At 57.5% G+C, this 11,608-nt stretch overlaps 1 protein-coding gene across 2 annotated transcripts; it reads left to right on the top strand.

The window, feature by feature from the left end:
• The first annotated feature begins 185 nt into the window (after window positions 1-185).
• On the top strand, window positions 186-10,485 carry MIF (macrophage migration inhibitory factor). 2 transcript variants are annotated; one of them, XM_070626868.1, is made up of 4 exons: window positions 186-319; window positions 6,791-9,881; window positions 10,038-10,210; window positions 10,304-10,485. In XM_070626868.1, exons 2-4 carry the CDS (start codon window positions 9,774-9,776, stop codon window positions 10,368-10,370), a joined length of 348 nt encoding a protein of 115 aa, XP_070482969.1. In that variant the 5' UTR covers window positions 186-319; window positions 6,791-9,773; the 3' UTR covers window positions 10,371-10,485. The 2 variants fall into 2 exon arrangements, with proteins under 2 accessions (XP_070482969.1, XP_008506554.1); XM_008508332.2 differs by lacking the exon at window positions 186-319 and having other exon boundaries at window positions 6,741-9,881.
• The last annotated feature ends 1,123 nt before the right edge of the window (window positions 10,486-11,608 follow it).

Raw genomic sequence — 11,608 nt, 5'->3', positions numbered from 1 at the left:
TTCCAGAATGTCATCGAGCTGGAATCATACAGTCTGTAGCCTTTTTGGATTGGCTTCTTTCACTTAGTAATATGCATTTAAGATTCCTCCATGTCTTTTCATGACTTCATAGCTCATTTCTTTTTAGTGCTAAATAGTATTCCATTGGCTGGATGGATCACAGTTTATCCTTTTACCTACTGAAGGACATCCTGGTTGCTTCCAAGTCTTGGCTATTATGAATAAAGCTGCTGTAACATCCATGTGCAGGTTTTCGTGTGGACAGAAGTTTTCAACTCCTTTGGGTAAATACCAAGGAGCAGGATTGCTGGATCACATGGTAAGTGTATGTTTTGTGTGTAAGAAACTGCCAAACTGTCTTCCAAAGTAGCTGTGCCATTTTGCATTCCCAACAGCAACAAATGAGAGTTCCTGTTGCTCCACATCCTCAGCAACATTTGGTGATGTCAGTGTTCCAGATTTTGGCCATTCTAATCAGTGTGTAGTGGCATCTCGTTGTTATTTTCATTTGCATTTCCCTGAGGAGACATAATGTGGAGCATCTTTTCACATGCCTGTTTGCCAACTGTATGTCTTCTTTGGTGAGGTGTCTCTATTCAGGTCTTTGGCCCGTTTTAAAAAATTGAGTTGTTTGTTTTCTTATTGTTGAGTTTTAAGAGTTCCTTGTATATTTTGGATAAGAATCCTTTATCACATAGGTCTTTTGGAAATATTTTCTCCCAGTCTGTGGCTTGTCTTTTCATTCTCTTGACCACGTCTTTCACAGAGCAGAAATATTTAATTTAAATGAAGTCCAGCATATCAATTTTTTCTTTCATGGATTGTGCCTTTGGTGTCATATCTAAAAAGTCATTACCAAACCCGTGGTCTTCTAGCTTTTCTTCTAGTGTCTGTCATTTTTTGTTGGGTTGTTTGTCTTATTTTTGACTTATAGAAATTCTTCGTACATTCTAGGTGCCAGTACTTTGTCAGATCTGTGTATTGCACATTTTGCTTGCAGTCTGTAGCTTTTTTGTGTTCTTAAGAGTGTCTAAGAGCAGACATTTTTATTTTGATAAAGTCCAAGTTACCAATAGTATCTTTTATGATTCATGCTCTGTGTCCCAAGACGTCTTTGCCTATCCCAACATTGCACAGATTTTCTTCTAGACGTTTGATAGTTTTAGCTTTTACACTGATGTGGATGATTGATTTTTTTTTATTTTTTTTATTTAAGATTTTATTTTTTCCTTTTTCTCCCCAAAGCCCCTCAGTACATAGTTGTATATTCTTCGTTGTGGGTCCTTCTAGTTGTAGCATGTGGGACGCTGCCTCAGCGTGGTTTGATGAGCAGTGCCATGTCCGTGCCCAGGATTCGAAGCAACGAAACACTGGGCCGCCTGCAGTGGAGCGCACAGACTTAACCACTCGGCCACGGGGCCAGCCCCGTGGATGATTGATTTTGAGTTGATTTTTATGCAAGGTATGAGATAGGGTTGAGTTTTATTTGTTTATTTTTGATGGATATCCAGTCATACTAGCACCGTTTGTTCAAAAGGCCATCTTCCCGCCCTTGAATTACCTGGGCACCTAGGTCAGAACATCAACTGACCTTTGTTGTGTAATAAAGAATTTGACTGACCTTTAGTAGGAGGCAGTAAGTGCCAAATGAGTGGGCATGGTGGGCGGTGGGCTTTCTGGGGAGAAAGGAGTCTCTGAGTGGGGGTCAGGAGAGGTCTCAAGGAGAAGTGACCTGAGCTGGCTTCCCAAGGGCAGGCTTAGCTGGAGTTCTTTTTAAAGCTGGAGCCATTGGAGGCAGGAGCATTGAAGGATGAGGACAAAGCCCCTGTGTGTCCAGTAACTGTAGAGCATTCTGGAAAGCAGGCGTCAGCACTCTTGGAGCCTGGCTTCTCTGTGCCCTCTGCGCCATCACTGCCTCTGCTGACCAGCCTCCCCAGCTTAACCTTGGGTTCCAATCACCACCCTGGCCGCTGCTGGCCTCCAGTGAAGATTCATGAGAAAGGATCCATTGGCAGGCGTCCCTCGAATTCCCATGGTGTACAGACTGTGAGCAGGGCGGGTGTCAGACGGTGTCCCAGGTCTGGGACTGCATTAGACACACTATGTTCCCTGGTCCCATGGATGTCTCTGCAGCATGGGCTGCAGAGACGGCCCCAGCCCAGGCCCAACCCTTGGGCTGTGTCACACTCACCATTCTCCCAGCCAGAATTGGCCCTGGTGAGGCCTCCCACACTCTGGGCGTGTGGGGTGGGCGTTGCAAGTCCTTGTTGCCCAAGGAACCCCTCAGCTGGGCAAGGAGATGGAGACTCAGGATAGGACCCTGCAGACAGAGAGACCGTGCCAAGAGAGGTGGGGGAGATGGCCTGGGCATCACAGGGGATCCGGCCTGGTGGCCGACCTGTCTCTGTTGTCCAAGTGTGAGCATGAACCTGCAGCCCCAGTACCTGTAGAGAGCGCCTCGAGGGGTTCCCAGGAGCTGTGGCCATGACCTCAGCCATCTTCCCGGCACTGGGGATCCTGATGGGACAGGTCAGGCTCAGGCAACCAACACCACCTGCATGGAGGGTTTGGGGCCACCAGTAAGTCTTTCTGTCCTCAGATGGTTTTTCAAGCCCCACAGCCTGAAATCTCCCAGTTTGGGTTTAGGCTGTTATTAGCTCTTCCCGCTTGAGTGTGGATTGCCTTTTGAGACGCCACCAGGACAAGGAGCAGAGCTAGGATAGGGACAGAGCGAAGGCTGCATTGAGTGAGGGTGGCCTGATGGAGGGGTTGGAGGGAGAGCACCAGCCTCAGAACATGGTTATCTCAAGACAGGGAGAGGCTGGGCCTAGGCCCCTGGGCAAATGGTGCTGATCGAGGAGAAGCTCCCTGCTCCCCTGGCCCTCTCTTGGGTCCTTGCTGGGCGGACATCCTGACCCAGAACGCGTTAAGAACAACCACTGGATAACGCCTGTCCTCTGTAGGCAGGTGGGCAGGGGAATGGGGGGCAGGGGCAGAGCAGGAGCCAGGGTGGGGGCAGAGGCGGAGGGCTAGGAGGGATGGCTCTGGCAAGGAGGCATCTGGCCCGGCCTCTCCTCTGCCTCCCCAGGGAGCTCCTGGGCGGCCGCGGGCCTGGCCCCTGCTGCTGGCCAGCTGCCTGGTTCCCGGGCTGCTCCACGGGCCTCCCTGCCCCTGCTCCCCGAGAGCCCGCCCTGCCTCCTCATTGACTGTGGAGACACCAAGGCCTGCCCGGCGAGTGAGTGCCTGACCTCCGGTCCCCAGACCACTCTTAATGGAGGGGTCCCAGCAGCCTGGGCCCCCAGCCAGCCCCTTCGTGTCCTGTCTGCTGGTCTCTATCAGACCCCAAATCCCCCTGAAATGCTCTCCCCCCATAGCCAAAAGCTCCCCAGTCCTGGCCCACCTGCCCAGGATCCAGACCCAGTGTGGCCTCTCCCCACCTCCCAGAGCGCTTGGCTGCCTCCCTCTCCTGGCCAGCACCCCTCCCTCGCTTGCTTGCTGGTTACCTGGGCTGTGTGTCTCAGCTTCCCAGGGCCCAGAGCCAGGGGCCCAGCCTCTCTCACCGGCCAGCAAACAGTGGTCAGGCAGCTGCATGGTGGCCAGGGTGCATGTACTGTGCACGAGGGTCACAGGTGTGGCTTCCAAAGGGCTACAGTCCGTTCCCCCACATTTTCTCTCATCCGCTCCCCCCTCGAACGCTTTGAGATTCTGCTTCCCTCTTGCTGGGACACAGGTCGCCCTCTCTGTGCCTCAGCTGAGTCATTCACTGATTCCCTCCATTTACACATATTCTTTTAGGACCCCACTCCCTGTCCTCAGGCGGCACCCAGGACCCTCACCTCGCAGAGAGTGAAACAGTCTCGCAGCAGCACCGTCAGCACCACCATCCAGAGCTGACATCTGTGGAAGGGTCTCTGCATATCAGGACTGTTCTGAGTGCTTCACAAGCGTTGGCCCCTTTAATCCTAACAAGGGCCCCATGAAATAAGTACTTTCAATATCCCCGTCTTACACAGAAGCAGAGGAACATGAGGGCAATGGCTTGTCCCAAGTCTCACCACTAGGTGGCAGGGCCAGGCTTGAAGCTGGTGTCGTGACCACCGCACCACACTGCCTCCCCTGCCCTGGCTCTTTTGCTACCTGACCTCATTTTTGCTACCCCTGCCCTGGGTCGGGGAGGCCCAGGGGCCGAGGGTCCAGGGTGACACTGTGGACTCGTAGTGGAGCAGGGCTTGAGCTGGTGCTCTCTGAGGGTGGGGCCAGGACGGGCGGCGGGCCATAGAGGACAGAGGCCATGACTCAGGCTCTGCAGAGGCAGGTGGGGAGCCCGTACCCTGGCCCTCGACACAGAGCCTGCGCGAGATGAGGTCGTGTCCTGCCCGTTCCCTGGCTTCATTCTGCAGGCAGCAGGGAATCGCCAGAGCTTAGGGAGAACCAGACACCCAGAGAGAGACAAGGATGCTGCAGGGGAGCCCAGGTCCCTCCCCATTGCCCCAGCGGTGGAGCGACATTCCAGGGGCAGAGGCCAATTTTTTGCCTACTCAGCCCTGTCTGGCTCCAGGCGGCCAGGGAGGGAGGCCGAGAGCCAGGAGCAGTGTGGACACAGAGAGGAAAGAAACGGGCCTCCAGGCCCTGATGTGCACACACATGCACACATACACACACTCACACACACCCCTTTCTTTGGAGGCAGACCATGGAAACATGTCCACGTAGGCCCAGGTTGAGGAAGCCTAGAGATGGGTGGGTTTCCAGCTGGAAGTGCCAGGAAGGCTTCGTGGGAGCCGTGGGTGCTGCTCAGTGGACATGGGAAAGCCCTGGGCAGAGGGGAGGTGTCAGAGGGGAAGCCCAGAGTCCACCTGGACTGCAGTGGTGGAGAGGGGCTCTGAGCCGAGGTGGGAGCCCTGAAGGCCAGGCTGGGGAATTTATCCTGTAATCATGGGAGCCAGACCCTCCAATGGTCTCATCCCGCTCACTCCAATGACATGTGTCCCCACACTCTCTGAGGTGCCCCCCTAAGGTGCATGCTTATGCCTCCTCAGTGCTCCAGGAGGTGAGGGTTTCTCAGAAGCCCAGTACACCACCTTTGGGACAAGTTACTGTGAGCTGCTCGTGGGTGTGAGTCTGAGCTAGGCTGCACCATTGTCACCTCCTGTGCAGCAGCTGGAGCAGGCACGTGCCCTGGGGGCTCCTGAGCAGCTGGCCCTCAGCCTTGATGGGATCTGGCAAGGGGAGAGCTGGGTGGGGACAGGACCTGGCCAGCAGAGAAGGAAAGCACAGTCGACCACTCTGCCCAATGTCCACTGTTGGAGTTCAAGCCTGTTAGTCCATTTCCTGCTCCAGGGTGCTTGGTTACAATGCAGTAAGATCAGGGAGCATTTACTGAGCACCTGCTGTATGCCAGGAACTTTGCACTTGTCCTTAAATCTCATTTAATCTTCACACGAGTCCACGGGAAAGGAATTACCACCTTCCTTTTGAAATTATGAAAGTGAGGCTCACAGAGTTTGAGCAACTCAACCCAGATCACCCTGCTCTGAACCATGTCTTAGGTCCTGTGGAGAGAGCTGGCCGTGACCACTGGCTCCCGCCGAGCCCAGGCCCTTCCTTTGCAGTGGGCAGACTCCTGGCAGACACCCCTCTTTGCATTCCTGTATCTTTGGGTACAGCTGGGTGGGGGGTCACCAGCAGGGATGATGACCCGCCAGGTCGTCTTCTACTATGAGTGGAGGAGGATGGGGGTGTCTTTGCTGGACTTTGACCACATTCAGTGAACAAGGGCTTGGGGAGTGGTGCATGCCCAGACAGTCGGGGGCTCAGGGCTGGCTGGGTTGTTGCTGTGGGAGTGATGCACCAAGCATGACTAGGGGAGGGATGCCGAGGACAGTGAGGCTGGTGCAGGGCAGGTAGCCCCTTTGAGGGAGCTGGCGGGCCTCCCTCCTCCCCCACACCCTCCCTGCAGTGTGGGGGACTTGGATCCCATCCACGGAGACGTTCAACCGGCAAGGGCAGGGAGGCTGGCTGCTCAAGGCTGCCTACTGGGTGCTCATGTGGGCCGTACCCCTCCTCCTCCAGCTGGTGTTTCCCGACATTGTGAGGTTTCCTTCCATCCCCCTTCTCTGCCCGACAGCCCTCACCCACGGCCCTCAAGAAGTCCTCTGCACCAGCCAGGGGTTGCACTGGGGCTGCGAATGTCGGAAACCCTGACAAATGGTGCTTTCAGCAGAGGCTTCTTTTTCTCCTGTAACAGGAAGGCAGCGGAAGACACTGGGCAGAGCAGGCAGAGCCCCAGGCTCCTCGGGGCTGCCACTCTCCGCTTCTCTGCCTGTGTTTTTCCAGCTCCCAGCTGCCTAACAGCTGCTGCACACCCGGGGGTCGTGTCCAAGTTCCAGGCGGGGCAGGAGGAGTGGGGTAGGGTGCGCCTCCATCAGGAAAGCAGCTGCTGCCCGATAAACCCTGGACACTGCAGGAGCCTCACGGGGCCACTCCTGGTTGCCAGGGGCTCTGGGACTGTGAACATTCTAACCGAACAGAGCTGGGAGTCTGTCCGAGAGGAGGACGGGAGAGGCGCCCAGGCAGGCCGGCAGCCATGTCTGCCGACGCCTCCCGGTGCCTGTGTCCTGTTGCTCGGTGGATAATTACTGAGCGCCTATTGATGCCAGGGGCGTTACTTTTCTATTGCTCTTAGAACAAATTACCACAAATTTAGCAGCTTAACACAACACACATTTATTATCTCACAGTTTCTGTGGGTCAGAAGTCCAGCAGGAAGTGACTGGGTCTTCTGCTTCAGGTCTCACACGGCCAAAGTCAGGGTGTCTCGAGGTCAACTGGGGAAGAACCCACTTCCAAGTTCATTCAGCTTGTCGGCAGAATTCAGTTCCTTGCGGTTGTATGACTGAGTGCCCTGCCCTCTTCATCATCAAAGCCAGTGATGGCGCACCGAGGCCTTCTCCTGCTTCAAGTCTCTCTGACTTCCCCTTCTGCCGCATCTCTCTGACTCTAGCTGGGGAAAATTCTCTGCTTTTAAGGGCTCATGTGATTACATTGGACCCATCCGGATAATCCATGATAATCTCCCTATTTTAAGGTGCGTAACCCTAATTACATCCATGAAGTGCCTTTTGCCTTGTAATTCGAAGGTTCCAAGGATTAGGGCGTGGACATCTTTGGAGGTCCTCTGCCTCTCCCCAAGGTAATGGGTCAGGAGGTACACGTACAGCAATGACCAAAAAGAGGCAGTCCCCAACCTCGTGGAGTTACCACCGGAAAGGAAGCATCACCTCACAGATACAAATATGGTGACAGCCTCGAAGGACAGGACAGGTGCTGGGCACATTACAAGACCTGACCAGGCCAGGAGCTCTGGGGCTTTCCCAAGCAACTGAGCCCAAGTCAGATGAGGGAAAGCACAGGCAAACTGCATTTCAGGACCAACGTCCGGCCCAGGAGCCAGGAGCAGGGCCCTGAAGGGCAGTACACAAGATCCAGGAAGCCAGGGAGGGTGGTGCCAGACGTAGGGCGGAGACCATGTCACCCAGGGCACTGTCATAGCACTACCGCTAGCATCAGGGGGCCTAGCAGCAGTCTTTAGACCATTTGGTCCTCCCAACACCCCTCTGTAAAGTGGCCACTACTATCATCCCAAATTACAGGTGGGGAAACTGAGGCTCAGAGAGGTTAGCCAAGTGTCCATGAGGCGGGACTGGGAATCAGATCACATCCTCGGATGCCTCTCTAAGACGGCACTGACTGCCCTAGGAAGGGTAAGAGGACACGGTACATGGCTCCGAGGCTGTGCCGATCAGGGAAGGCTCCCCTCTGCTACAGCAACAACCTGAAAATCCCAGTAGCTCAGCGACATGCGCATCGCAGGTGTTCGCTGGCAAGGCTCCATCTCATCACCCACTTGCGCCTTCTCAGAGACTGCGAACCAGGCCCTGGCTGTTGAATCTTCTGCCTAGAGTCACTCATGTCACTTCCGTTCACATTTCACGGGGCAAGTCACACAGCCAGACCCGCTGCCAGGCGGCAGGGAGGTAGAGTCCTCCGGGGAGGAGCAGGCCACCACAGCAGCTGTCACAGCAGCCAGCCAGGCCAAAGGTGATGCCAGCTAACTTACACCAAGGGGGGCGGAGAGAAGTGAGGACAAGGAGGACAATGGAGGAAGATATGTTTCACTGGCAGGCGACTAGATGTGGGAGGAAAACCATGCCCTTGGATGTGGACGTAGAGAGCAGGAAGTGCAGAGTCGGCTGCTGGGGCTCAGAGGAGAACCCTGAGCAGGAGCCGTGGCCCGGAGTGCATCAGTGCATCAGCGGTAAGGGAGCCCTGGCAGAGGTAAGAGCGTGCGGTTTAAGAGCGAGGAGGGGAGCAGCCTGAGGCCCAGCCGGAGGAACCCACACTTACAGGCTATTTGCACTACTGGGCCGTGGGACCTCCTGACCGGAGGCTGGCTGGTCCCACAGGCATGAGAGTCCTCGCTTTATCACATGGCCATTGCCAAGGCCAGTGTGTGCTGTGCCACCCTAACTGGATCAGACCTGCCAGAGACCAAGGACAGGACCTTCCTGGAGAGCTCTGAGGACTCAGCCAAATGCACCATGACCCCTCCAGCGCCTAGGAGAATGTTCTCTAGCACAGCACTCTGACCAGGGAGTGGGGGCGGCCATTCAGCCACAGGCCCTTACACCCAGCGATGTCAGGGCCTGCAGGCTCAGGCCTGGCCCTCGGCACAGCCAGGGCCCCAATCCAGCTCCCAGTCCATCTGCTGCCATGTCCCCTCCCTGCGTGTCATGCCTCTCTTCATTCACTCATTCATTCATTCTGTTCATGTCTCTCATATGCCTGGCACTCACTAGATGCCACCAAGCTTATCATCTGTGGAAGAGACAAAGAACTCACCCAGGGCTCGGTGAGAGGGCAACCCTAGAAGACCTGACTCCGGTGGGGCCTCCCTGAGGAGCTCAAGTTTCCCAGACCTGCAAAGAAGTTGCCCAAGGCATGGAGGTTCTACGGGTGGGCTCTGAGACACAGTTGCTGACCGCCTTTGGCCCACAGAGCTCTGTCTGGGCCTCCTCTCCTACTCCCTGCCCCTCCCCTGGGTGCCTGGCAGCATCCTCACCCACCCCGAAGAGCGGGTGCGGAAAAGGAACCTGGACAGTGACTCTGCTGTGGCAACTCCCCTCTCACCCGTAGCAATGACTACCTCTCCCCATCTCACACTCACACACACAAACAAGGCCACGACTGTAGCCGTTAGGGACATGTGGCCCCAGAGACTAAGGACACAGAAGGGCCCAGTGCGTGTGGTGGAATGAGCTGGGACTTCATCTATTTGGCTGGCCGTGAGCTCCCGGAAGGCAAGGTGTCACCTGTCCCTTTAACCGCAGCAACCCCAGCTCCCGGCACACAGACGTCGCTTAGTAACTACTGGTGACTAAATGAAAGGACTGACAAAGAAAAGAAGGACAGGCAGGTTTCTGGCCGCCATGTGGAGAATAGCTTTGAGACAGTGCGCGGGGCCGGGAAGCCATCGCCCAGCCCCCCGGAGTCCCGCCACGCTGGGTGACCTCCGCCGGCGGTGACGTCACCACGCGAGACCGAGCCGCAGCCTCACGGGGCTGGGCCTCCGCCGGCGGTGACGTCACGGGAGGCGGGGCCTCTGCCGCCGGCGGGCGGTGCCCGGCCGCGGTCACGTAGCTCAGGTTCCTGGTCTGCTGCGGCGCGCGTTTCAGTCGGTTCCTGTGCACAGTGCCCGGCGTCCCTCCGCCATCATGCCGATGTTCGTGGTCAACACCAACGTGCCCCGCGCCTCCGTGCCGGACGGGCTCCTCTCCGAGCTCACCCAGCAGCTGGTGCAGGCCACGGGCAAGCCAGCCCAGGTTGGCCGGGAGGGAATAGGAAGGGGGGTGCTGGCCGAAGAGGTGGGCCGGGGCCGTGGACGCGGGGAGGCGACTCCGGGACGCGGGGAAGGGACGGGGGACGCCCGGGGCCCGGCGAGGTCGCTGGGACCGGCTGACCGCGCCCTTCCCCCGCAGTACATCGCGGTGCACGTGGTCCCGGACCAGCTCATGACTTTCGGCGGCTCGAGCGAGCCGTGCGCCCTGTGCAGCCTGCACAGCATCGGGAAGATTGGCGGTGCACAGAACCGCTCCTACAGCAAGCTGCTGTGCGGCCTGCTGGCCGAACGCCTGCGCGTCAGCCCGGACAGGTGCGTGGGGGCGCGGCGGGGCGGGGGGCGCGCGCAGTCCGCGGCCAGCGACCGTGCAGCCCGCTGAGCCCGCTTGGCTTCCATCCCTCGCAGGATCTACATCAACTACTACGACATGAACGCGGCCAACGTGGGCTGGAACGGCTCCACCTTCGCCTGAGGGCCGTGCGGGCCCGACCCGCCTGCACCAGGCCCCGCCGCCCGCCGTATTCTGCCCGCCCGACCTCCAGCGACCCCCACCTCCCGGTCGGGAGAAATAAACGGTGTGGACATCATGGCTGACTCGGGCTTCCTTGGCTTGCGGAGGAATAGGTGCAGGGTCGGGACAGTGACTGGAAGGGGGGCCCCGTCAGAATCTGCCGTTCGGGTGCCTTTTGCCTAGCCTTTCCTCTGCGTCCCCAGAAGCACCCCAGGAATCAACTCAAATCAGCCTCCCAGGCCACGCTAAGGACTGCACTGGGCGGAGCCTGGAGCCGAATCTGTCCCTACCGCAGGGGCAGGGCCACCACGTGGTTGAGGGCTGGCAGGGAAGAGGGTAGGGGTTGGGATCCCTGTCTGATTGGCATGCGGGGTCAGAGGGTCAGCTGGGCCTGGACCTTTCAGCTCCATCTTCCTTCATCTTCCAGAGGGGCAGAGGTTGCCCTGGGGAGACCAAGCCTTCCGCCCTTCTCCTCAGGGTCACTCTCTGGTAGGCTGGTGCCCCAGTGTCTTGGCCTGGAAAATCTCATTTTGGGGGGCAGTTTTCAGGTGTAGAGGTGGAGGGAGGTGCACAGAAGGCAGAGTTCCTGGTTATACTGCCTTGTCTGCCCCTTATGCTGTGCCTTTGCTCTCCTCCCCTTGGGCCCCCCCAGCCCTGCTCCCCACCCCCCAGTAGTTTCCTGAGAAAACAGCCAGCCTGTAGTTTCAGTGCCGTTAGTGTTTTATGCTCCAACAGCTCTGGAAAGCCTTCAGGTGCCAGTCCACCCCGATAGGACAGTGAAGGACCTGGCCCTGAGGGCACGGTCCAGAACAAATCGGTATCAAGGCCTGATGTGACTGGGGTCTCTCCCCAAGATCCTCCGGCCTAGTGCAGGGGCTCCCTGGTAGGGGTGGTGGTAGGGCAGTCGGCAATTTCAGTGGCCACACCTGGACCCTAGGGGCCTCAGCTGCCCTGTTGCCCATCCTCCTGGCCGAGAAGTGCTGCTCGCCCAGGCCACTTGGCCTTTGGGCCCAAATGCCTCACCACCTCACAGTCTGAGAGCCTCCATGTGCCCTGGCACAGCGCCCTCCAAGCACGGCCCCGCCGCTGGCACCAGGAATTCATGTGCCTGGTGCTGGCCGGTGGGCGCCTCCTGCACTGCCTGCCCTGTGGGAGAAGTCAAGTTTATTTCAGCTGCTTGCACAAAGGGGGCTCCTCTG

Source organism: Equus przewalskii, chromosome 7, assembly GCF_037783145.1.
Source record: "Equus przewalskii isolate Varuska chromosome 7, EquPr2, whole genome shotgun sequence".
NCBI lineage: Eukaryota > Metazoa > Chordata > Mammalia > Perissodactyla > Equidae > Equus > Equus przewalskii.
Note: the sequence above shows the minus strand (reverse complement) of the source record. Positions and strands in the feature narration are given on the sequence as shown.

What these genes read in the sequence shown, in the direction of transcription:
- MIF (XM_070626868.1), top strand. Translation starts at nt 9,774, where the DNA reads ATGCCGATGTTCGTGGTCAACACCAACGTGCCCCGCGCCTCCGTGCCG. An exon ending in CCACGGGCAAGCCAGCCCAG is followed by an intron (nt 9,882 to 10,037) that starts GTTGGCCGGGAG and finishes CTTCCCCCGCAG; the next exon opens with TACATCGCGGTGCACGTGGT. An exon ending in CTGCGCGTCAGCCCGGACAG is followed by an intron (nt 10,211 to 10,303) that starts GTGCGTGGGGGC and finishes CATCCCTCGCAG; the next exon opens with GATCTACATCAACTACTACG.